We start from the raw sequence: 26,487 nt of genomic DNA, 5'->3' as shown, positions 1-26,487 counted from the left end.
AATTAAACAGTTAGAGAAATTATTCTAGAATTTGTCAACATATACACCTGTTATTACATTTCAAATTTATTTAATATATTTTTTCTATGCAAAATATGTACATGGAAAGCTGAAGATTTTTTTCTTTAATTCATTTTCTAATCTATTCTAAGGGTATGACTAGACAGCTTAGACCTATTATTTGCATAGCGCCACCTGGTGGAGCACACTTTTGCTGTTCTAAACAAGAAATGCATCTAAACCATTCGCATTCATATACAGACTGATTTTCAACGAATGACAGTCCTCGGTCAAGCGTGATGTTTCCTGTCAAACGGATTTATACACCCTTGAGATTCATTAATGAGGTCCAATACAAGCGCGCCCCCTCCCCCAACTCCCGCATCTAGAGCGGGACCACATTCATGGAGTACATACGTCAACACGCAAGATCCGTCGTCGAAGGAAGGGGGAGGGTATTCTGACAGCTAACTGCTCATACTGTGACCCAGGGCTGACCCTACAGCCAGAAAACCATTCGTCCACACTTCCACGGAAAGCCCGACTGACGGATTTCAGAGCTGAGGAACTGAAAGCGGAAAACCGTCTGTCCGCTACCCTGTAACCGGCTGTACAGACCAGTCACAGATCCCCCGCAACTTCAAAAGCAAGCACCTCTACCTTACCCTCACAGTGTCAAAGTCCAACAATACGGTCATTTTACGTCTCCTCTTTTTGTGTCTGAAATGCAAACTTTAATAATTAGGAAGATACTGATAATTCATGCAAAACGCATTTGGAAGTTAAAATCGACTTGAGATTGCGAACTGGGTTGGCCGACTGGCCGAGTGTCTGCGGTTTTGACGCGGGGGGGGGGTGCAGTCGAAATCCCTGAGAAATGTTCGTTTTGGATCCCTTTCTTTGCTTACATACCTCCCTCACGCCCTCTCCCTCCCTCTCCCCTCTCACTCACTCGTTCCTGTTATTCTCTCAAGTTCTGAAACGCAAAATCAGAACCCAGCGCTTTCAAAGCAGCTGGGGCAAAAGCTTCCTGCGTTAAGGATGATCGGTAGTCCGTACTTCTCTCTCTCTTTCTTTCTTTCTTTCTCTCCCCTTTTCTTTTATCTTTGCGTTGTCCAATTGGTGTCAGCCCGTTGAGGCAGAAAAAGGTATTCTTTCGTTTTAACAGACCTGAGTAAAAACTCGCTCTCATGTTTTGTTCAAGAAACATTGAAACAGAGAGATTTGCGGACCGCTTATCCAGTTTTACTTATTTTTAAACAGCATGCTACAATGAGAATCAGCATCATACATGAACTAATCTCATTTGGATCCAATAAATGTGTAGGAGAAAGGGAGAGAGGATGAGAGAGCGAGAAAGAGGGAGGATGCGAGAGAGAGGAAAGGGGAGGATTGATCTGCCCGCTATTAAAATCTTGTACTGTTTTCATTCGGAGTGAGATCTAAGCTTGCTGACTTGCTTTTTCTGTCAAAGGTCTTATTTGGAAAAAGAAATCGAGGGAAAAAATACTCACGTTTCATGACACATATTAATAGGTAATATAAGTGAAAGTCGAAAATATTTCACTGAGTGGAATTTTTTATTTATGATTGAGAAAAGCATCGAGGCTGACACAGAACGGAGACGGGGCAGGTTTTAAGAGGATCTGCCCATGCTTTTATACGGACACCGTTCGTATCGGACAGATTCTGGGCAAAGCGGAGACACCGACAACGCACCCAACTTGAAACTTCAAAATCACAGTCTACACTCTTCTACTGGGAATTTTGTGAGCTGGTAGTTGAACTGTGCAAATTTCACCGTGCAAGCATAAACAACAACAACAAAAAAGACCTCGCATGGCATTTTTTCCTCCGAAATTTTAAAGGGTGATGTCATCTGCGTGTTTTTGGGCTGGTATTGTGCTGGAGCTCAGTGAGAGTCGCCGACAGGCAGCGCGCCGCGTACAGCGCTTCGGATCAGGTGCGGTGTGGATTTATCCCCAGCACGCTGCCGCCGCGATTAGTTGTATCTGCTACACCGACAAAGCTGTCGCTATACTCTCTCTGATCGTTTATTAAACGTCCTCTAAGCAGGACCTTGCTCGTGCTCTCAGTGATGTCTTCTGGCAATTGCAGGTCTCAGTGCCAAAAGCCTTGGACTCGCCGACCTTTCCGGAAGGCATAACCATGACCGCTTCCACTGAGCGGCACTCGAAGCCCGCAGAACCATCGCCTTTTTGCCGTCCTCATCCCTACGCCGGCCAGGTTTTCTCCCTCCCGCGGCTACTGATCTAGCATCACAGGAACTAGACCAACTCCCTCTCCCCTTCTTGCCACCCCCACCCCAAGCCTTTCCTATTCATAAAACTCATTCCTCCGTATGCTTGCTTTCTTTTTCCTCTCTTTACGCGTCAACCAGTAGCAGGTTATTTTTTTTATTTGCAAAATCATTGTAAACTGAATTTTTAAAAAAGGAAAGTATATATTCAAAACGGATTTATAAAGACAGAGGAAGCGATGCAGAGCCTGCCCCAGCGCCGGACAAGAAGATATTAGCCACAGCGGAAGACTGTGTCATTCACATCCTACCCTTGGAGCATCAGTGACGAACTGGCTGCTCCCATCGCAACCCACCTGGCGACCTTATGTTTCAAACGACCAAACTCTTGCGAAAGACTGGGATATAAGCCAGCTAACTATGGAATTAAAGTGAGCAAACTCTTTTATTGACACCGCGTGGTAATCAGTTATTGCCCCTCTCTTCTCGCGGCACTAAAAGTCCCTGTCAGACGGCTCTCCACGGAGTGGTGCTTATTCAGCTGCAACCACAGTGGCACAAGCGTCCCATCGGAACACACCCCACCCTCGTGTTCAGCCCGACCAAGGGGCCCGCCGCTCACCGCTAATGCGCACGGGACTGGCGGCTGGCCACGACGTCCCTCCATCCACCGAACGGATTCATAATCGGACGCTTATTCCTAGAAGGACGGCACAGCTAAACGGTTCTTCCTGGCTCAGATATTTCGAATCCACCGTGGGAACAGACGTGCGCTGAAGCTTCACGGTCGCTTGGGGGAGCGATGCAGTCCATTCTCTCCGCCTTGACTTTCTTGTAAGTTACTCCACTATTACTGTAACATAAACGGCGGTTTACTCTGACCAGTCACCACCTAATGCACAGACATGTTAAGTTACTTCCTACTGTAGTCCTGAGGGCTATGAATCACTGGTTATAGCAGATGACTCTAGACATGAGGGTTGTGGGTTAGCACGAAGTAGCGGTTACTGCACTGGATTCCAGATGTTGGTTAGTGTGGAATAGTGGTCGGGATACTATATTCCAGCTGTGAGGGTAGCGGGATGGTGTGCAGTGTAAAATGACACAGTGTGATATTACAGATGCTGAACACCAGGTTCCTGATTATTCAGTGATTTCAGTTGTACAAAACCTTAGGTCTCTCCCATATTTCTTGTTCTGTATTGCACAAGTAAAAACAATTTATGCCTCAATTATTCTTGTATTATTTTGTCAATTTATTAATCATTATTTACAATCAACTAACTTAAAATCATGGGAGCGCTGGGATTGAACTAGCAATGCTCAGAGACTAGCTGTCCAGTGACAGATCTGACGACAGCACCATTCCAGCAAACAGAGGCACTTCATAGGTACAAGGAAAGCCGATGGGGAGACCTCAGGATGCAATGGGCATTGACACATTCGGACACAAACAGGAAGCGCACAAGTACCCATTCAGAGTGCAGGGGAAGATGCAAGGCTGATTAATACTTAGTTGACAAGATAATCGATGCAGGCTTTTAGGAATTTTTCAAGAATCAAATGCTTGGCAGGAATCTCAGCTTTCCCGTGCAGAGACGGCAGGAGATGCTTGAAATGGAAAAATGGACGAGAGAGATGACACATGCTGGGACATGTTCTCTCAGAGTTGACATTATTTTGTGAGCTTTTCACCAAAGCACACCGACAAGAGACTGACAGAGCCTAAGGACAGTACTCTCTTTTATAACTCATTCCAGTCTCTCCCTCTCTTTCAGATGTATTCAGACATTGCTGGTGGTGAACAATCCTTTACAGGTAAGAGCCTCTGCAAGCATGTATCCAAGTAGAGATTTGAGGCTACTGGTGTGTGTGTGTACACAGTAACAGCGTAACCGTGGGCGGGGGTCTGAAGGTGTTCGGCAGGGATGGCGTCAACTTCAGTGTGCACGTAGAGAACCAGACGAGGGCTCGAGACGCAATGAGTCGGAGGCAGCATCGTGTCTATCAGCTGTACAGCCGCACCAGCGGCAAACACCTGCAGGTGCTGGGCAGGAAGATCAGCGCCCGTGGAGAGGATGGAGACAAATATGGTAAGGCGCGCTCCCACGAGCTTCCACTCCGAGGGCGCAGGCTGCATGCGTACGCATGTGCGGCAGGGGCTTATCAGGCAGTCATCTGATGGAGCTTTAGTATTGTTGTTTCCGCTAAAGATGCTAATATGACACTTAAACCAATACTGTTAAACAGTAAACTTGACATGGTTACAGAAATTCTTAATAGCCTTTTTAAAGAGTCCTGAAATACAATGATCTAAAGGGACAATGGGTGATTGGTTTGACCTTCTTCCTCTGCTCCTTTTTAAACCCTATTTTTAAGTGTTATTTAAAGTCTCTGTGTAATATAGGTTTCTGTATGTAAAAGGCTTACTGAGTCTTCATGTACTGAGTACATTACTTTATAGTCTCCACATGCAATTAAGAGAAAGCAGGAGGTTTTAACCTCCTTTAAAAGTTGCAGTCTATCACATGAGGCTAAACAGCAGGTTCCCCCTGTACCTGGCAATGGTTAGATCACAAATGAATTCAGTGCTATAGCCATCTTTCAATCTTCCCTTCCCAGCCTAAATGTAGGAGGTGCTCTAGATACTCCTTTACTAATATCACGCCCCCTTTCTGTTCGTCCGTCTCTTCACAAGCCCAGCTCGTAGTGGAAGCCGACACCTTCGGCAGCCAAGTGAGAATACGTGGCAAGGAGACCAACTACTACCTGTGCATGAACCGGCGAGGGAAACTCGTGGGCAAGGTGAGTGAGGAATGGCTGACGACACGTCTCAACATACTGTAAACAGATATAGCTTCACCTATAGAGGTTATCCTTTATTTTTGGGTGGAGATACCATACCTGGCATGACAGCCACACTGACTCATGATATTGCTGCACGTGTTTCCCAGAAGGCAAGCAATCGCAGCGCTGACTGCGTCTTCGTGGAGAAGGTGCTGGAGAATCACTACACAGCACTGATGTCGGCACGCTATGCCGGGTGGTACGTGGGCTTCACCAAGAGGGGGCGTCCTCGGCGAGGCCCCCACACGCTGCATAACCAGCAGGACGTGCACTTCCTGAAGCGCTTCCCTCCGGGCGAGCAGCCCGACCTGCAGCCTTTCCGCTTCACCACCGTCAGTAAGCGGAGCAAGAGGGTGCGAGCGGTTAGCGACCGCTAGCAAATCTGGCTAAAGCACTCGGCCACACAGACACACATGCTACAGACATACACGACCCACCCGTTAGCAAGTCGTCACACAGATCAAGACGTGAGTGGATGAATTTACTCTGCCAGTGAAACTCCATTATTGCGCAGGAGTCTTTGCTGGAATGGACCAAACCATATGAGTAAGATACAGGAGACAAGGAGCAGAATGAGAGCGAGAGAGAGCGAGAGAGAGAGAGAGAGCGCCTAGCAGTGGTCAGACCAGGACCCTGTCCCACCGCACCACAGACTGAAGGGGAAAGACTTAGCACTGGAAGACAGCATTCTCAGCCAGATGGACAAAGCCCCAGGAAATGGACAAGTGCTTCAGGAAGATTAAAAAGAAGAAAAACTATAGAGTGGTACAGGGCACTTATCTCTCCCCAGCTCCAGACAAAAAAAACCCCAAACTAATTACATGTGTAAATAAGCATATGTTAGGTGTGACCTGGGCCCTCTGGGAGGAGTGCTTGTTTACAGTCACACCACCTCGCACCTGGTGAAATGGACACTCAGACTGCAAGACGAAAGCCAAGCTGTACCAAAGCCTAGACTCGCCAAAGACACCCTGGATACCAAAGACGTGTTATCACACACACGTGTGTACGTGTGTGGGATGGTGACAGGGCGCTTTGTTCCAGCACAGTGGACAGTGCTGGTACTGGACATCAAGTGGATTACCACAGCCTCGTACTAAGTGGACCAAGTAGACAAACAGTAGCATTATTATTATTGTTATTATAAAACTATTTATTTTCACCTCTGTATATTGCAGTCATTTTAAGGCTATTTTGATTTATTAAAAAGTTAATGTTTTATTGCATATAACCGATGTCTACGAGTTGGCTCTGTGTTACATTTTGACTTCCCCAGTAAGTACAGGAAGTCCAAGCCTGATCGTTATTGCAGTGGGCAGAATCGGTTGGATGAATCGCTCCTCCAGCATTTTGGATCAACGCTACAATCCCACAGATGTGCTTATGAAAGCCCAAGTGGAAAAGGTGGAGAGGAGTCACTGCCGGGGGATTATTGTTAGTATGAGTAACTGCTGCGGTGACCTCAAAACTTCAACATTCTCAGATTAGCTGCTTGTAAGGCAAGGGGGGGGAAGAAATTAAGACAGAAACGATGAGGTTGCGGCTACTTTGGTGAATGGAAAGACAAAGACAGCAGTTTTCTGGGGGGAAAAGGGGGCACAGACTTACAAATCAGTGAAGCAAAGCTTCAAATGAAGGGGGAGGGATTTAAACCTTTCATCACAAAATGATGTCACTGCACTGGCACGGAACACCATCGCATTCAATTACTAACATAATGCTCTAACATGGCAACAGCATCATTACCAGACTCCTAAACTACTAGTGTACAAACCTAAAGCAATGCTTCCCAAACCAGGTCTCTGGGAGGCACAGTCTCTATGTTTTTGCTCCCTCCCAGGTCCCGGTAGAGTAAAAACGTGGACGGTCTGCAGGTCCCTGAGGACTAGATTGGGAAACAGTGGTAAAGGTTCAAACTGGGTTCCCGGGTGTAGTACCAATGAGGAAGGTATTCGACGCCAATCACTCCCATATATCATCAAGATGTATAAATGTATAAGTGTTCTAAGATGTTTTGAAAAATAATATTGACTAAGCAATGAAAGGATAAGGTGTTGAAATGTTATGAAATATTACAACTGGTATGATTACAGATGCTGCTAAGTATGACAAAAAAGCAAAATACTGCCAAATTAAATCCACAGTATTTTTTCCATTGATGAAATGAATCTTTTCTCAGCGCACAGCTTTAATTCCGTGGGAATGCATTTATCGCCACCTTGTGGCCAAGTCACATAGCGTGTGTGTGTAAAAGTACTGGCCGTTTCTGCAAGGGATCAGCTTCCCCAGCTAATTTAACAAACCACACTATAGAAAACACCTGGCAAATGTAACCCATTAACATACCTGTAGATACATCCAAGAGCTAAGGAGAGAGTAAATATTGGGGGCACATGCCCCCCCCCCCCCCCCAGTTCAAACTCCTAGATATAATTACCACACCTGGGCAAAATGTCTCTCAATGGACCATGGAACTACAGGAAGTACAAGTTACTAGTCGGTCATTAACTACATTTACAAAGCTGTGACTCTGCATAAGTATTTAAGGTTTTTAGGTCCCTTTTATCTGTAGCACAGCAGAGCACAAGCAGCACTACTGAGGCAAAAACCTAGCAAGGCAGGTCCAGACAAAACAAAAGGCACCAGAAAGCAACACACCCCAACATATGTCTAAGAACCGCATGTATGAGGGGACACTTCCGGGAGACGATTACTAGCCAAGTCCTTAACAGACATGCTAGGGGATGAGCATGAACACTGCAAGACAAACTCCGGAAAATACTGAAGAACACACACCAGGGTGTGTACACACACACACACACACACACACACACACACACACACACACACACACACACACACACACACACACACACACACACACACACACACACACACACACACACACACACACACACACACACACACACACCAAAATCAGTTAAAAGGCATTGGGCAGCATGACCAAACCCTCACAGTCAAGTACTTTATTCTTAATAATGTGTTTTTTTTTCTTTAAAAAAATCATTTCAATATACAACACAATTTCTGACAAGACAAATTCTGTTTACAGCTAAATTCAGCTCCAAGATACAGACCGTTGAAAACCTAAGCAGGCAGACAGCAAGAATGAAAGAGAAAGGGGGGGGAATTATGGGAAAGCGAGAAACTACAATGTTTAGTACAATATTACAAAGAAAAAGACATTTTGGAATTTAAAAAAAGGGGGAGGTAAAGACGTGGGGGGGGGGGCAGCATGAGATGCTGGGCACATGCAGGGTCTCCATGGGGGGTCTGTGTCCCTTTGTGCCACAACAGGATGTCCAGACACAGGAAGTCTTGACACTGCGCATCTTAGGACCGGAACTCAGAACAGAGAAGCCCCTCCCGAACCCCCGCCCCCCAGCCCCTTCACTGGCGCTGTGGTGGCACCTGCCCCACGCTCACTCAGTCTGGGAGCCTTGCAGCCCCCCCACTGAGTGTGTGTGTGTGTGTGCGTGCGTGCGTGAGTGTGTGTGTGTGCATGTGGGTGTGGAGGGGGGGCCAGGCTCTGTTTGTGGGGCAGATACAAGGGCTGAGAGACACCCAGACTGTGGGAGAGAAGGTAGAGAAGGGGAGCGAGGAGGAGGAGGAGGAGGAGTAGGAGGAGGAGGAGGCTATGTCCACTCGCTGGCCTCCCATCTCCCACACAGACACAGCCAATCACCAGACAAACCTTCCAGGACACACCGCGCCTGCCGCCATATTCATCCTGCAGGAGAGAGAGCAGTCAGCGGCTGAGCCTCAGAGCCCAGAACCGCACGCTAGAAGCTGCCACCTGGAGACACAAGAGGCTGACGAGAGCATGTGGGCACATACCTGCTATCTGGAGATGTACGTGTAGGTGCGTGAAGGCGATCGGCCCTCTGTCTGGCCGTTCGGTGAAACGTTCAGAAAGTCCCAGATGAGGATAGTGTCGTCGTGAGAACTGCTGATGATTTGGAACTCGTCGAACTGCAGCCGGAAAACGCGGCCAGAATGCTCCTGGAAAACATCATCGCCGTCATCGCCACCGGCAGCAGCGGCCAACGGTACGCAGTGGTGCCGATTTTAGCGAGAGAACGTGCGCCAAAGATGATGCCAGTGCAGTCAGGGGACAAAGAGTGGCTGGGCGCAAACTCAATGTGTGTGCACACACACACACACACACACACACACACACACACACGGGACGCACTCACCACCAGTGTACGCAGACAAAGCGTGCTGGCTGGGGCTCTTGGGTCCAGAGCAGCTTGCAGGTCCCACACTTTGATCTTCCTGCAGAAACGGTGACAGGAAATGTTGAGTTCCTTTCCTAGACCAACTCCAGGAATGGGTTCAGGGGGAAGGGGGCGTGGTTGGGGGGTTAGCCCATGGCGGACGGCGTGTCGCTGGCAACGCCATGCAGAAAATGTAGAACCAGCGAGGGGAAATAACACCGCGGGGAATAACGGTCATTAACACCCAGAGAATAATAGTCATTAAAAAGCAGGGTGCAGCATGCGGTCATTAACAGTCACAGGGGAACGAGCGTTACGTCATGTGTTTGCTTAGCTGCCGCCGTCCTACTGGACAGCACATGGGGCTCACGGCATTTACCTCACAGACTGTTTGTACAGCTGCTTTTTCACTGAGGCAATTAGAAGAGCACGTTAAGCATTTTTAAGGACGCGGATGGCAGCGGGCACACATGCCCCTTCGATATCCCACAAAAACAGCAAAACACCCAAACAAGCTTTAGAAGAAAATGATACGCAGGACAGAAAATCCCCGTGTGGCTTAGAGGCTGGTGTGTTGGTGGTGCCTGGAGCTCACCCGTCATATGCCCCGCTGACAATCCTCTTGTTGTCGAAGCGAATGCAGCGGACCAGCTCTTCATGGCCCTCCAGTACACGTAAACATGCCCCACACTCGATGTCCCACAGACTGCAGAGATAATGTGCTATTAGACATGGTGTACTGTTGCTCAACAGCCTGCAGAGGGAGCTCACCGTCTCTCTCGCATGCAGGCATGCGGGAACACACACACACACACACACACACACACACACACACACACACACACACACACACACACACACACACACACACACACACACACACACACACACACACACACACACACACACACACACACACACACACACACACACACCGGATAGTGTTGTCGGAAGAACCGCTGACGACCAGCCTGTCCCTATACTGCAGGCACGCGATGCCCCGCTTGTGTCCATTCAAGGTCCGGACAAACTCGCATGTGCTGGTGCTCCACACCTGGGGATGGACATGGACACCGTGTGAGGACGGACTCAGACAAACCCATCAACAAACCCAACACTGAGCACAACCCCAAAGTGCACTATGACTGACCAGCGTTGGGCTTTTTCACTCTGACCTACAGCAGGCAGATGCGAACTGCGATCCAGCCGCTGAAAGGTTGCTTGCAAGGTCTTCATGGTTACGTTTAGATTACACTGTCTACGTTGGTATACACGTGCAAGCTATGCACCTCAACTGGCAGGTATTTAAGTGCTACACCTAAGAGACTACAAGGGTCATGCCTCAAAGGTCAACAAGAGGCACCAGTGGTGAGTGAGAGAGGTGGCAGGGCTGGGGAGGGAGTCATCCATCCATGTGAAACGAACAATTTCACAAACGTCTTTCAAAGTGAATGAATTACGAATCTGAGCAGACCCACCTTCTTCCTGAAATAATTCCCCCCCCTAATTTAAGCTGTCTGTGAATGTTTTCATACGGCAGGAAAGCATGTGTTGGTTGGCCAGGGGGAACTGAGGACCTCCTGGGGCTCAGGCTGAATTCCCAAACTGTGACTGGGACGTCACCTGCGCTAAGTCATTGCTCCCTGAGGCCAGCAAGCAAAGACACTCATAGCAGTAGCAAATTCAAAGAACAACCTGAGGTCGATCACCAGAAAAGCAAAGCCTTTACAAGAACTGGCTAGCCTGGGTTTACCAAGTAACAGCCAAACAAAGTCACGTTACTTGCTCGAGTTAAGAAAAAATAAGACCAGTCTTAAGATACACCCCCAACCCCACCCTCCGGCAACATGCAGCATATGCTTCCATAACACTGCCACCTGGTGGCACATCCATAGAAGATAAAAATACTTTTGTTTGGATGGCTGAATTCACCAATAGGGGGGGAGGGAAAAAAAAAAAACAGGACGTCTGTCAGGCCTTGCAACCCCCCCAGGCCACCAGCACCCAGACTAAACTGCATCACCTTCACCCAGGGTGTCCTGCCATACTCTGCAATCTGTAAAAACCACTTTTTTAATCCACCGAATCAGTCCGTGAAGGATGCCCCCCCCCCCCCAAAAGCAGATGGTGCCGATGCTAAATAGCTGATCTCACAGGTTTGCATCCAGCGGGCCTTCAGGACGCGCGTAACCTGAACGGCCCCTGCTGAACATCTGCGCGGACAGCAAGCTCTGTAAGGTCAGTCTGGATACAGTCGTCTGCTAAACAAATATGTAATTCCTTTCTCTATTTATTTGCTTGGCAGAAGCAGTGGAAGGTATGTAACCACAGCCTCACATAGCTTATAATATTACAACATTACCCTTTCCTATTTATACAGCTGAATGCTAATATTTTACCCAACCAACTCACCCCTGCCAACTTATGGAGGTTTTTAATTTTTTTTTTTTTTGCAAACTTCTTTCCACTGGTACAACCAACAAAGAAATATTAGCAGTGTCAACGATTAATGCAAATAAATATTTAAGCAGTTAAAGGAATCCAAAAGGATAAACACCGTCTTGCTTTAACAAGTACCCTAAACTTTGACTGGCCCAGTGATTTTTACTCATTTCCTACACTGAACAGATAGATGAAGACATTTTAAAATAAACATATAAAATGCCCCAAACGTGTTTATGTTTCTCTAATACGGAATCCGCATGTAAATATTTGAGAATTATGAAGGAAGGATGAAGCGCGGAGATGTTAAGAAACCCACCCCCTACCACCGGCCTTGCCAGGCTGGCAGCAGCAGACTTGCCTTGATGGTGCGGTCCCCGGAGGCGGAGACGATGTACTTGTCGTCAAAGTCGACCACGTTGACGGCAGCGCGGTGTCCGACTAGCACGCGGCGCAGGCTGATGTCGGTGGGCGAGGCCATGTCCCACACAGCGATGGAGCGGTCCTTGGAACAAGTGACCATCAGCCCATTGCAGAAGCGCAGGTGCAGAACAGCTTCGTTGTGGTGGATGAGGGTGTTAAGCACCTCTCCAGAGCTCACGTCCCATACCCTGGAGGTGAGGAGGGTGGGGGGAAGCACAGGTCACACACAGATTTACCCACGGGCAGTTAAAAAGACACCAGCTGGGTCCTGACCAGCTGAAATGATGTCAATGGAAACAAGATTTAATGGCTAAAGGCAGCGGGATATACCATATCCATAATACTCAAATACTACTGATTATACAGCAAAGAAAAGATAGCTAACAGCAGAAAAAATATAAAAAACGTAAAAATTTTAGAATTTAAATAGCTTCGGTGTCATGTACTGTACCGGGCACCTGCAATAGCAGCTTGGGACCAGAACAGTACGACCCAGTCAATAAGATGTTTGTTAACACTCACAACCTCAGTAACACTTAACCCCAACACCATTCATTTTAGGGCAGGGATGATGAAAGCTCCTGCCTTTGGTCTTTGACCCCCGCGCCCAGCCGAGATTGCCCTGGTCACCATAGCGCCTCACCGGACGGTTGAGTCAGAGGAGCCGGTGACGATGACCCTCTCGTCATACTGCAGGCACAGCACTGAGCCCGTGTGTCCCGTCAGAACCTTCAAGCACTCCAGGGTCTGCTTGTCCCAGATCTGTAGGGGCAGAAGGGGGAGACGAACTGGGGGTAGGCAGACTAATTCATCCCCATGCCCCATTTGCATACTAGTGCATGCCCACCTTGATGGAGTTGTCCCTGAGCCCGCTGATGATCTTCTCATCGTCATACTGCAGGCAATAGACTCCCTTACTGTTCTCCGAGCGACACTGGATTCTCTGCAGGTTGTGCCTCCCACATCGCCAGTTCGCCTCGATCGTCTGCAGAAGGAGAGCAGGCGCTCAGGGTCACGGTGGTGAGGACAGAGAGGCCGGCTACACCCACGGAGAGAAAACGGGGAGATGCGAGTAGTAGGAATGCCACCCCGACCTACCTCGATGTCCTGGATGATTTTGGGGTACAGAGAGTGGTAGTATGAGTTTGGCGGAACTTCTGTCGTGCGATTCTTGAACAGATATTTTTCCCTGCGGGGAGGCAGACAGAAATATTTCAGGCCTCCGGTTCCAGGAAAACGCAGCCAAGGACACAGGGATAAGTCTTCTCATTTGAAGTCACATCCGTAGTCGTACTGTGAAGAGAGCGGCCCCTCCCCAGCTCCAAACAGCTTCCAACCACCCAAGAATTTTTCTGAAGTGACCCCCCCGAAAGCAGGATAGTTCTACTTTGAGGGGCTCCTTACTTGGGAGACCCCGCTAACAGGAAAACATAATTATTTCACTTCCTCCAAAATGCAGGTCGGGGGCCCTAAGCAATTGCCCACAGCTAAAGCCGGCCCTGTCTGAACGTCTCGACTCCCACACTGCCTCCCCAGCCCTGCCGCCTTTGCCACTCACCACTGGTGCCTCTCGGAAAGGCCCTTCCACAGGGGATCTGTGCGGACCATGCGCTCGATGAGCTTCTTCCACAACATGCCCTCAGAGATGACGCGCTGCCACTCCTTACACACCAGCTCAGCCGCGCACAGCGACCGCGCATCCAGGAACGACAGGATGTTCTCCGCGATGTGGTCCAGACCCTGGGCTGTGGGCAGATGAGACGTCAGGGATGCCCTGTGCACCTGCACGCCTCCTGTGTAAAGCTAACGTGTGAGGGCACCACGTGCAAGACCGTGCAAAAGTATCGGCATGTGCTTGTGTGTCCGCTACAGCTATATTAATACAGTGATTAATCTCGAAATTGAGATTTAACATGTTTGTTCAGCAACATTGTGAACCTTTGTATCGATTTATTCATTTATATCAGTACCATTTTACAAGGGGGAAGGGCTGAGATTATTTTACATTTTTTCAACACTTGCTGATTAAAATTATATTGTTTATGTAGCCGACACCAAGCGCACTGCAATACAAAAATGCAAGTGTACCCCCCTGAAATGTTAAAGCACAAGTGAAATGATTCAATCTACTTCCTCCCTCCATTTTCCATTTCAAAATCAGAAATCTGCACTTCATGTATGGACAAAGAATGTAGTTTATGCAACTGGGAGTTGAAATGTGCAACAACTTTATTCAAGATTCTGACTCATCCATGGGAGTTAAAAGCTGTAAATTAAATTTTGCCCATTTAAAAATTTTAGTAGTTCCATTAATTCAATAGTGGAATGTCAACAATTTGGATACAATGGTAATATCATGATGCATCGTGACATTAAATTGTGACACTGGTTCCGTGAGGAGTATTGTATCATAGGCTATTTGGGAATACCCAGCCTTAGTGCAAATATGTACATATGCCAGGACATTGTTCAAAGTAATGGGCGGCAACAGCAGAAACGTGAAATTCTGGGTAAAGCAAGGAATTTGTTTACAGGCAGAGTATGATGCTGTCCACTCACACATCCACTGTAATTAAGAACAAACCCAAGTCAGTCACACCATCATCACAAAGTACTAAACACACACCCATAATACAACCATTACAGATGAAAAGGCAGCCAGAGGCTTCAGGGCAGCCGTAGAGGGTGTGAAACGGGTGTGTGCGGCTCACCGGGCAGCGCGGTGATGAAGTCTCTCTGCAGCATGGGTTTGAGGTAGGAGTTGATGTGGCCGTGCTGATAGTGGCACATGCGAGAGATCAAGTGTTCCACAAACTCCACCTGGTCGGCCTCGGACCACTGGTCGAACAGCTGGATGCAGACGTCCTTTTCCTTCTCGTAGTTGCCCTCCGACGGCCTCTTTCTGGATCCTGTCACTGGCCCGTTGCTGATCTGGATGGGAGAAAGGCATGTGTGTTTGCTGCCTGCACCGAAACGCCGGAGTCATTCTGCAAATCGGCACCATTATTCCCACTGTCCCCATTAATGCCCTTTGAAACGGTCACACGGCACACTAAAAGCTATCACTAACAGTTACACAAACACAAATGTAAAATACCCCTAGATCTTTTCTTAAGGATGTAATACGTCAATCCACAAGAGAACAACTGTTAGTTACATGAACTACTAGCTTGACAGCAATATGATATACCGTCCATGTATCGAATTTTGGGTCATAAGTTCACTCAGTGCGGCACGGTGCGGTACAATCGTGAAGGTATAGCTAGACAACGGCAGTGGCGCTGCCAATGCAGTTTCTTTGAAGTAGCTGGCATCCATTGTGAGGAATTAAATCAAAAAACAAACGCACTTAGAGGTTCACAAAGACCCCATAATGGCAAGATGCTCCATGTGACTAACTTATATTTATTCGGTGCTTTTAATCAACTTACAGTTGAAATAATCTATACAGCTGAATTTTCTATACTGGGACAATTCAGTTCAACAGCCTTTTTCAAGGGGACAGCAGTGTGACGCCAAAAACCCTCCATTGAGGGCTTTGTTTTCCAAGCTACCTACTACCTTAAATAAGCCCAAAACATTAGTTATGATGAGGATCCACATAGCAAACAGAACTGTAACAGCCCCAAAGAAATTATTTCTGTAGTAATACTAATATTGCAGATGAATAAAAAGCATTGAGTTACTTACTTAGCTAGCTGCAGGGACTGAACTTAGCACCAGATCACCTGCCAAATGCAGGTAAATTTAGTTGGTGGATGATAAGTCTGTCAATTTTATAAGCCAGCTGATTGCAACCTGCCACTAGCAGACACTTACTCTGCAGTCTGAGCAGATATTTAAAGCAGACGCTACCTAAAGCTCCTAGTTACCCAATGAAGCAGCGTGCACAGATACTGTGGTCAGGTGCAAGGGGTGATGTTCTTGGCAGCCCCCCCCCCTCCCCATTTCTACATCGCCAGTCTTAATGAATGTCAGCTTGTATTTATCCTGATATGCTGTTTTTCCTAACTAAAGTGTAGCTTAATGTCTCTTGTGTATTTTCAAGGCCTCAATCTCCCTCTCTCTCTCTCACACAGACACACACACAGGAACATTTCATAATTCTGGTTAACTTATCCACACTTGATGTCATTCAACATTTGCATATTTCAGTTTTCAGTAAAAAGTTGGCTTATTGAAACCATTGAACAGACTGGCTTAATTTTCGTTCGTGCCTGAAAGTTACAACCGAACAAATGCAACGGTGCACTTCATGGAGGTGGGTGCATTATATACAGGATGAGTTCTTCCACATTCGCGATTCACACCCACTACTGCCTACCGGAGGAACACTGAATGCATTCTTAAATTTGAACGTGACATTTTTAAATTGGGCAAAGTAAAAAGTATGTGAACGACCAGACTACTGCACGTCAAACTTTGGACAAACCTCTGAAGACACCTCTGTCAGACACACGGTCATCTGACATTTTTACTTGGCGTTCAGCTCAAGACGTCTAATTCCTAAGAACAAAGTCAGTGGAAATAATCACTGTAACTGTTACTTTTGCAATAAGACCACACGAGGTTCAAATACTGCATACTGCCACTACAATTAATGTTGATAAAGCCAGACAGGGTTAATTCACTGCAGCAGGTCACCGACTACACAATATTAGAGTAGACTGTCTGCTGAATTTTACCAGGTGGACCACCGCAGTTCCCTTCCGAAACCCTATAAAGGTGGTATAATGTCTGGAAGGGTAGGGGGGGAAAAAAAAAAAAGTTACCAGCAAAGCCTTTCCTTCACAGTTCTCTGGTTAGACATTATCAAGTATTGATGTGATGTGTGTCACGTCTGATAAACTTCACATAATCTTTAAACACCTTAAACATGGTGTAAAACTAGGCCGCATTTCTCAGCCAGCCAAACATCAGATATTCTAAGGCTGCAGACTAAATAATCTGTCAGATGCACACACTGGAGAACAGCCAGCAGAGAATGCTCCTCACATACACAAGACAAATATAACCCATGTCATCACCAATGGCTGTGTAGCTTCAGATTCCCAATTTATGGTATCAACAAAATGAACTGCATAAATTATTACATACAAACAGAAAGAGAACAGAAGTGCCAGTCAATTAAAGGACACTTTGGAGATGCAGTTTCTGGCAGTGCCAGGTTTACTACTCAGATGTTTTCGATGATGTAGCAAAGCTTAATACCATGATATATCTAATCACATGCATTGATGTTTTGTTAATGCATCCTTCCTTCGACACGTACATGAATGATAGAAATGGCAAAATGTTTTTAAGTGTTATTGAAAATTCACCCTTAACTAACCAAATAAGACTATAATCACACCAGTCATACAAACTCCACTTGTAGAGAGGCCGCTCATTTCCCCAAAGGGGGTGAATTCAGATCTACCAAAGCGCAACTGACAAAACGTAACATGAAACGAAGAAAATATGTACCAAGCAAAATCCCAGATCAATATCATTCCTTCCTGATCTGGCATATAAGGGCAGAGGCTGGACAAAATGGCAGCACTGAAACAAAATGAACTCTGCTCAAAATGAACAAGATGAAGTAACTGCTTGTTGTTCTAATATTATATAATACAGAACTGCTTGTCACAGTCAACATGCAATATCGCTAAATTAATATGTACCCTTAGTTGAATTGAGATGTTTTAACATATCAAGTCTTTAGTAAACAATGGATATACTGCAATGTAACTCACTAAATGGCTCTCTGGGTACAGTCCTAAAGAGAGGTAAGATAATAGATTCTTAAACCCAAAGCTACATATGCAACCCATCTTCATCTGCAGTAACATTTTAACGTAGGCTGCCAGTTAGCCAGTTCCTACACAAACACAGTAACTTTAACTGATCAGCTCCAAGTAACTTAGCAAATGCCACAAAGCCCCTATCTGATAAATAAAATCTCACAAAAGCTATGTCCTGGAGAAAAAAAAAAATCTTCCAGGAGTCAAATTTAACCTAATATTTAAAACTTTTTTTTTTTTCTAAATGTGATGTCATGTAAAGATCTAAGTCAGCTCAATTTTTTTTGTGGGGAATTATAAAGGTTAATCAAAACAGGAGTCCTTTGCATGGCATAAAACGCTATTTCACAAAACGTGTACATCTCCAGTCTACCGAAACGACCAGACTGCGGATTACCCAACTACCGCAGAACTTTGTGACCCTGTGCCCCTGATTCACTAAAACTGGCATCAAAGCCCCTAGCTCTGACCAATGGTTAGTATTTGAGAAATGATTAGTGAACAGATGCTGAATGCGGTGCAGAAACAGACAAAAGTTAAATCACACCCAGCGACCACTATAGGGGCAAAACGGTGCAGAGTTTTGAGCTGGATAGCTTAAGTAAAGCACAGAGACTCAAGCATTTGGATGCGGGGGGGGGGGGGCGGGACATCAAGGTCAGCAAGGCAAGCAGTTACGGGCCCCCACCTTTCCCAGGTGCACAGAGGTCTTCTTTGGGGAGAGCTCGTTCTGAGGCTCCATGACCGAGGTGTTCTGGAAGAGAGAGAGAGATCGATGTAATGGTGAGAACGGCAGGGGGCAGGAAACCATGGATGACACACAGGCAACAGCAGGATGCCCGGGGGGGGGGGGGTGGCTTGTTCAGGGACAGGGTGGAGCATAGGGAAGATCACATGATAGGTCACATGGCACACACACACAGTGTTTGCTTGTAGACCTTTCCTCAGCCAGTCTAGTGTCAGCTTCTCCCAACTCTACCCCACTCCTCCGCAACAGCTGACAACTGCAATACCACTGGTTTTTAATACTGCTGCAGCTGCTGGTATTTCGGCGACAGCCATAATTAAATATCGTCACCACACCAGCGATGGCCGTGTCCAGTGTCCCCACATGGCCAAGGATAGCGGACGATAGACATGCAGTGCTCATCCGGGGGAAGGGGAAATCAAACCACATGACACAAGAGGCAAGCAAGACACTGTCCTGTAGCACCCCTACAGGAATCCTAGTGCACATCGGAATGTTTTTACCTTATACACCCAGGCTAACACCACCCATATCCCGACCCGATCCATTCTGTAGCAAGTGTTGGTGCAGACCTGGAGCGAGGCACAAGGCTCAGGACCACAAGACGCTGAAGGGCACTGGGTGATCCAGCACACACAGGAAGAGAGCCCCAGATACACAATAGTTCAGCTTGGTTCTGAAGGCAGTTCCCGGGAGTAACAGCTCGGCGATTCACTGCATACTACAGTCCATGTATCTAAACCCAGAATGCTCTCTCACTTCTGTCACATACAGTCCACTCACTCACTCATGTGACACACACAGACACACACTCACACCCCCACTCACCCCTGTGCTCGCCCACACGCATGTCAATGACTATTGGTGGAGATGGATGGCTGCGATGGAAGGACAGCGGTAACCATGGTTACCACCCTCCCACTGGGAGAGGAGACCTGCCTTTGTGTCTGTGCGTTTCAGTTTATGAGATGTTAAGAAAGGGTGTGTGTGTGCGTGTGTAGAAGGAGATTGGGGGGGGTTGTCACACTTAAGCAAGCAGACAAGCAGGCATGTCAGAGATCAGGCAGCGCGTGCACATGCAATAAGAGCAGGCAATCGGGCGAAAAGGAGTCAGACATTTTGGCACAGAATGTGACATCACCACTGCTAAGCTTGGCCAGTGGTACCCAGGGCTGACAAAGACACCCCAGCATGAAAAAAAAAAAACTCTTGCATATTGTGTCTTTTTTATATACATACATATATATATATATATATATATTTTTTTTTTTTACCTCCACTGGTCCATCCTGCTTTGTAGCTTCACAGTGATGAACCTCAAAGGCCTACAGGTCTGTGAGGTTTGGCAAAGGACACACCAGCTTGCTTTGAGGACCACCAGAGCAAGCATTTCACATGCCTCGTTTCCACAAATGCGGTGCTGGTACCGGTGCCGGACTTTCTCCCCAATCCAGAACTGGTTCTGCAAGTTTCCACCGCAAAAAAATGGCCCCGGGCCAGAAAAAACAGCTCCAGCAAGGTACCCCAGAAAAGCTGGGCTCAGATTTTGGCACTGCAACGTCAGTGAAAGTGGGACAGTATCATGTCAAACCTTCCACGTACCCAGAAAATTCAATCCATTACCTATACGGTTTAGTCTAATATCACCGGTGCCAGCAGCGAAACAACCTGCCAGCTTATTACCAGAATAAAGTTACATCATTTTTTTATTGTGAAAAATGAAAGACCAATCCGCTGGCCAGATTTAAAGTATAAATATGTTGCAGGTCGAATAAATAACATATTGTGGTGTTCGAGTGGCAAAGAGATCATGAGATGAACAGCAAAGTTCAGTTTTAGCCGACTTATTTTGCGATCCTTAAAAGGGCAGAGGTAAATCAGCGACCGACAACAACACACATGGACAGGGCAGCCTTTACGGACACAAAATGTCGTAAAATAGCTTAAAATAGTATTGACTGTATTTGCTGAAAATAAGATTTTACATAAAATATTAACTTGTACAATTCACATTAATGACTCAACATCACATTGTTTTTTATTCTGCAGAAAACAGAAGATTATTATTAAATCAAACTGTATATGTCGCAGGTCGAATTAATAAAATACTGTGACTCTTCAGAGGTGAAGAGATCATCAGGCGGACATCAAAGTAAAAGTTTTAGCAGACTCTTATTGTGCAATCCTTAAAAGGACAGCGGTAAAACAGTGAGCGAGAATCGCACACAGACAGGGGAGCCTTTATGGAGACAGGCAAGAGAGACAAAGTGCAACAAGTCATATTCTGAAAACACTATCGGTTTGGCAGCTTATAAAAACTTAAATTCCAAAATAGATCAAAATAAATCCAGTGGAAACGCAGGTAGGATCTCAAAAGGCACCAAGCAAGAACCAGCCCAGCACCGGTACTGGCACCGGCAGCAGCTCCATGTTGGTGGAAACGAGGCAACAGCGCTTTCTCTCACACTCTGCAGGTTCTGGCTACATATGGAGGAGTTTCAGGCAAATGAGCACCCTGACCCGCTATTCCCCCCACTGAACAGCCCTGTCTTGAATTTTTGACATGCAGTTTAAGTGGCTTTATGGGGGAAAAGTTAGCTTTGTCGGCAATATTAAAATTACTTTCCTTCAGAATTCAATTGTCTAAAAAAGGCTGACTCCGATGGTCAAGTGAGCCTTTGAGATTCAGGATTATACCACTATGAGGGAACATGGGAGAGGGGCAGCCTTCAGTAAACTAAGAGACACAGTCCCGCAGGTTCAAACAGCTACAGAAGGTCGCATGTGCTGCAAAGCTGCAATGGATCGGGCAGAGCTGCACAGCATCACACAACCTGGGCACCACAGAGTCAGGGAGCATCGCACAAGAACATCACAAAGCATCATAGGGGTCAGACAGATTCCCAAAGGTTCATGAAGCCACACAGACTCAAGGCCAAAGGGCTGACATAACCGCCCTTGCTCACAGGATGCCCCCTGCCTACCACCACCACCCCCCCTCACCCACCATTATCTCCTTCCCTTACAAGGAGTAAAATCTGAAAGGTGCAAGAGTAAGCAGTACATCACGCACACTCGGGCAAAGGCAGTCTTTTCAATATCGGTCACCCGTAAGGCCACACCAATGGGATCTAGACAAAATGGACAGCTTGGGGTGGGAGTCTGGGGGGGGGGGTGGGGGGGCGACGGCAGGCTCGGGCACATCAGCACACAGGAGGAAGTAAGAGCAGCACCTGATTGTGGCCCCTGGGCATGCTCTGTAGACACCTCAGTGCACACAAGCTCTCTGCCACCGAGGAGCAGCCGAGCCAGAGAGAGCGAGGCACAGAGCACTGCAGACAGAGAGAGGGGGTGGGGGATGGGAGAGACAGCTATTAGAGCCGCACGCACGCAGACGCTCGCACACGGACACACGCACGCGGGCGTGCGGCTTCTGGAGAGCCGCCTAGATGGAGAGGGGAGTGGGGGAGACGCAAGGGCCAGCCGCCGCCACTGCTACTGCTTCACAAGAGATGCCACAGGGTGGGGCTGAAAGCCAGTTGCCCCCCCCAAAGCAAGCGTGCTCAATCACAAGGCGGCACTCGCACTTTCACTGTAGGCTGCCCGTGTGCACGTGAGGGTTTTCCTGCCAGTGTTGGACCGTGATGTGCAAGTCTGTGACTGTGGGACAATGAGGGCTTAGAGGGAGGGCCGGTCTCTGAGCCCGCAGAGAGAGTCCAGCTGCGAGAGGTGAGCATTAGGGGTGGTGCTTGTGAGGTGGGAGCCAGAGCCATTACTTTCACTGGAAAAGGTGGTGTCGCTACCCGATCGGATCTCCCAGCGCAGTGCATATTCTCTCTTTCTACACACAAAAACATATGGAGGATGCCTTAGCAGACAAACTAGCAGCAAGGAGTCTATGCAAGACATCATGGTAGAATTTAATATTCCAGTATATGAATATAAAAAACAGAAAAAAAACTTAATAAAAAATCATTTTCACCAATTATCTCCTTGTTAGTAAAGCATGATGCTTGTCTTAGGGGTAAAATTTAACATTTTGTTAGCAAATTTTATATCCTGGCTAAGTGAAGTAAAAAAATAAACAGTAATTCATATTTATTCAATTGTAAGATAACGGCAATAAGAAAAACACAGAAAGCAGGGGACAGACTGGGCAGTGAATGAGGTATTGTCAGCGCGAACAGTGAGGGGCAGGGCAGTGTCAGTGTCAACAGGGACAGCAGGGGTGGGGGGTGTCACTGACAACAGCAGGATCAGTGGGGGCTGGTCAGATGAGTCACCCGAGTCAAATTTGTGCAGCATAGTGGCAAAAAGAGTGATTACATCACAAGTAAATACAAAACTGCATGTTCAATTCAAACTGTCTAGAGAGATGACTAGAGATTAAGAAGATAGCAAAGGGTAAGAGAAGCCTGTTTGATGAACCAGGTTGATGACCTCCTCCATACCAGTACTGATAAGACGAAAATCTGTGCGCATGGTGAGGGATGATGGCGGCCACACACAGTATGACATGTAAAAGCAGGCACACTACAAGATGCATGCACACACACAGTTGTACCACTGTTAGGCTGCAAGGTCGCTTAGGGTCTCTGCCAGATTCGTCTACCCTGGCATCTCACAGACTGCTTGACTGGAAGACTACCATTTGACAGTGCTACAGTGTCCCACACCAGAGAATATCAGCTCAGTTGAGCAAGCTCTCTTCCGGCTGCTTTCTACTGTACGGCAAGGCATGTAAAAAGGTTAAAAGCATCTTCAGGTCAAATGGAGAAGTCAGAAGAGCCAAGGAAACAAAGAACATCTTACCAGGAAGGGAGAGAGTGAACGCCATAACTCCATCTCTTAACATAACTGATTAACAAACACGCTATGACATGAAGCAACGTGGCCAACAATGTAATTGGTAATTCTGTAGGCGTGAGCATCGCCAGTAGTCTCAAAACCCCTTCTTCTGACAATACTGCTCCACAGGACTTCAGGAGCTGATCGAGGCAGTCTTTCAGAGGAAACACAGCACAACGGATCACTGCTGGCCACTCCGGGCTCTGAGCGGAGCTGAGGGGGCCTGTAAAGTAGCCCCCTCTTCAGCAGGAGGCGTCATCAGGGATACAGAGCTGTCTCCCGGTGGCGTCTCCTCCCATCTCCTCATGCAGATACTCATGCAGCCAAACCTCAGTGTTGTGTACACACGACTGGAGTAAGCTTGGCGCAAAACACTGCTGTGGCTTCAAAGCCTGCCAATGAGATGAGCCACTCAAAAGCAGTGTGATGTGGGCGTGGCCTCAGCGCACTCCGCGGAGCTCTACCAAGCAGTGACAGCGAAATGAAGGCATCCACTCCCAGGGAAGCAACGAGTACAAACGATCCAGAACTCACCGATAGAGAGCTGACAGCTGGTATTAAAAAGAACGGAGGCTCCCATAATTTCCAATTTCCATCAACTATGTAAAGCAAATACTGCTGCAGCACCTATTCACGCAAACCTTGTTTCTTCACATTTAATAAATAAATACGATGCCAACAGCAAGAAATTAGGAGGAGAAAATAAATCTGTGTTCTATCAAAGCATTTAACCTTTATCCAAATGATTATGGTACAATAAAATTACAGAAAATATTTTAATTAGGATCAAAATGAGTAATAGTTGTGACAGTGCGACATTACTTATCAGCCATGGACACACTGCAATTATCTGAACTCCATCAGATGCATATATTAATCAGCTTTATTAATTTAGGTCTAAGAAATACTCCGACTCATTACAACATTTAATATCTTTTATTATTTTAACCAGACTAGTTGGAAGAAGATATGAATGTGTTATTTATTCAAAGACACAATTCGCCACTGAAATGGTCAGAGGTTTCCAGAAACAAAAATATTGAAGCATATCGCCGTAATAGTTTTTATTGTAAATGATGCCTCAAAACATTTTAATGATATAACCCTTAAATTGAGACTCGTATATTATATGAAATCAGTAAGACGATTTGTATAAAGAAGTATGGGATGAAACGCTTCAGTTGACAGCATCACTTTTTGTCAAAGTAAACAGCGTATTATGCTAATTTGGAGCAACACCAGTTTCTTTCCACTGTCATCCCAACATTTTACCTGGGACAAAAAGAAAGGTTAGGATTATTCTTTTTTTTAATATTCAGGAATCATATTAAATTAAGTATGACTCGGTTTATGTACATTTTCGGGCATCGCAGGCGTTTCTTCCCAGTATACAAACAGGCGCAGACATACACAGAAAAGGATGTACTGGGATTAAATTGTACCGCAATCAACTGATTGAAACTGTTCCAGTTATATGAATCCAGACCAAAATCTAAAAACACACCGCCCCTGACTCTCGGGCCATCGGCATACCAGCTGCTTAAATAAACCCTAAATCATAACCGGACAGGACCGATCCGCAGTGAGATCGACCGCACAGAGCATCACCTCCGGAACCGAATTCAAATCAATTTTAAGTTACAATGATAAAACGTGTAAGGCGGCAGACATTTTCACGATCCCGGAGCCTCCAGACTCACCACTTCCTTCTACGCAGCACGAAAAAGGCACAAACGTACACGGCGAAAGAAAACAAAGTTCACAACAATAATAACAATAAGCGGTTTTCAAGTGCCGTGAAGGGTAGGGAGGCAGCAGTTACAGCGCACCAAGCGGGGTGTCTTGCGGGGCCCGCCGTGCGCTCCTGTGATTAAAGCGAGCCTCCGACAAGCGGGCCGAATGGCGCAGCGGCGCCGCAGTGAAACACTCTGCCGAGTTTACGGCCTCCGACCCTCCGACGTGCCCTCCGCTACACCCCGCCTCGACCTCAATCACCCAAACGAGCGTCACCTTTCGGTTTTGGGCTGTAACGCTGCGCCGGACGCCGGGGTCCAGTAAATGGACAGGATATAAAGCCTCCTAAGCATAAAACTGCGACCCCAGGCCTCGTATCGGTTATTGTATCTCGGTTTCGCTCCCCCTCCTTTTTTCCTCTGTCAATCCAGGGCGACTCCGTATTCTACACCCGAAAGGTTTCCCCTTCTTCCTCTCTCATTTGATACTCCCGGTTAACTTTCTTTTTACGCCTCAGCTTATCCCCTTGGCAGAAACAAAGAGGCTCCTTCGCAGACTCACCATAAGCTCCAACGTTTTGTCCTCAATATCCGGCTCCATGTTGTTGTTCCCCAAGCCTCTCTGGTAATGAAAATGGAAACCCAGCCCTGCGTCGGCGGCCCGCAGCCGCGCTACGTCACGGCACGCAGAGGAAGAGCACCTCCCCCTTCCGGCAAAGGCAGAGTTACCCCGGCAGCTGTGGGCTACGTAACGGCGCAAAGAAGAACTCCGCCCCCTTTCGGTAAAGGCCGAGCGGCATCGGCAGCGGAAAGGACGTACTGGGTTGTGAAATTCCGTTAGCTTGGCTTGCAGTGGGTAGGGCTAATACATAAATGGGCTGAAACGTTTGACTTTATCACAGAAGAGTCTTTGGAATTTGTGATAAAATACGTGAAGGGGAAAAATGGTAAAAAATAATGAGAAAACCTTTAATTTCAGATAACGTGCCCAATTGTATAAAACATACCATTTTAGATGTAAAATGCTGTCTTTATATTTAGGCAGTACTTGGCAGGATTAATGTCCTGGGGCCACCAAAATCCCCAAAATAAACTGGAATATTAATGTCAGAATACAACCGTTGTATAAGTAAAATGGGGAGCATGCGCTTTGATTCAAAAT

General features: G+C 46.8%; 2 protein-coding genes across 4 annotated transcripts; one reads left to right on the top strand and one right to left on the bottom strand.

The window, feature by feature from the left end:
• The first annotated feature begins 765 nt into the window (after window positions 1–765).
• Window positions 766–6,338, top strand: LOC125751045 (fibroblast growth factor 18-like). Its single transcript, XM_049029506.1, has 5 exons — window positions 766–3,094; window positions 4,039–4,078; window positions 4,176–4,353; window positions 4,959–5,065; window positions 5,215–6,338. The coding sequence occupies exons 1-5, from the start codon at window positions 3,063–3,065 to the stop codon at window positions 5,482–5,484; spliced, it is 627 nt and encodes a 208-aa protein (XP_048885463.1). The 5' UTR covers window positions 766–3,062; the 3' UTR covers window positions 5,485–6,338.
• Window positions 6,339–8,079: 1,741 nt separating this feature from the next.
• fbxw11b (F-box and WD repeat domain containing 11b) lies at window positions 8,080–26,045 on the bottom strand. Of its 3 annotated transcripts, XM_049029485.1 has the most exons (14): window positions 25,888–26,020; window positions 21,978–22,076; window positions 18,685–18,750; window positions 14,925–15,144; window positions 13,772–13,958; window positions 13,312–13,402; window positions 13,061–13,198; window positions 12,857–12,975; window positions 12,152–12,401; window positions 10,284–10,402; window positions 9,944–10,054; window positions 9,328–9,406; window positions 8,966–9,130; window positions 8,080–8,858 (listed from the first exon to the last, which is right to left on the bottom strand). In XM_049029485.1, the coding sequence occupies exons 1-13, from the start codon at window positions 25,924–25,926 to the stop codon at window positions 8,969–8,971; spliced, it is 1,680 nt and encodes a 559-aa protein (XP_048885442.1). In that variant the 5' UTR covers window positions 25,927–26,020; the 3' UTR covers window positions 8,080–8,858; window positions 8,966–8,968. The 3 variants fall into 3 exon arrangements, with proteins under 3 accessions (XP_048885442.1, XP_048885443.1, XP_048885444.1); XM_049029486.1 differs by lacking the exon at window positions 21,978–22,076 and having other exon boundaries at window positions 25,888–26,045; XM_049029487.1 differs by lacking the exons at window positions 18,685–18,750; window positions 21,978–22,076 and having other exon boundaries at window positions 25,888–26,011.
• Window positions 26,046–26,487: the final 442 nt, after the last annotated feature.

This window comes from Brienomyrus brachyistius, chromosome 10 (assembly GCF_023856365.1).
Source record: "Brienomyrus brachyistius isolate T26 chromosome 10, BBRACH_0.4, whole genome shotgun sequence".
Lineage (NCBI taxonomy): Eukaryota > Metazoa > Chordata > Actinopteri > Osteoglossiformes > Mormyridae > Brienomyrus > Brienomyrus brachyistius.
The sequence above is the reverse complement of the archived record's forward strand: the minus strand, read 5'-3'. Positions and strand labels throughout refer to the sequence as shown.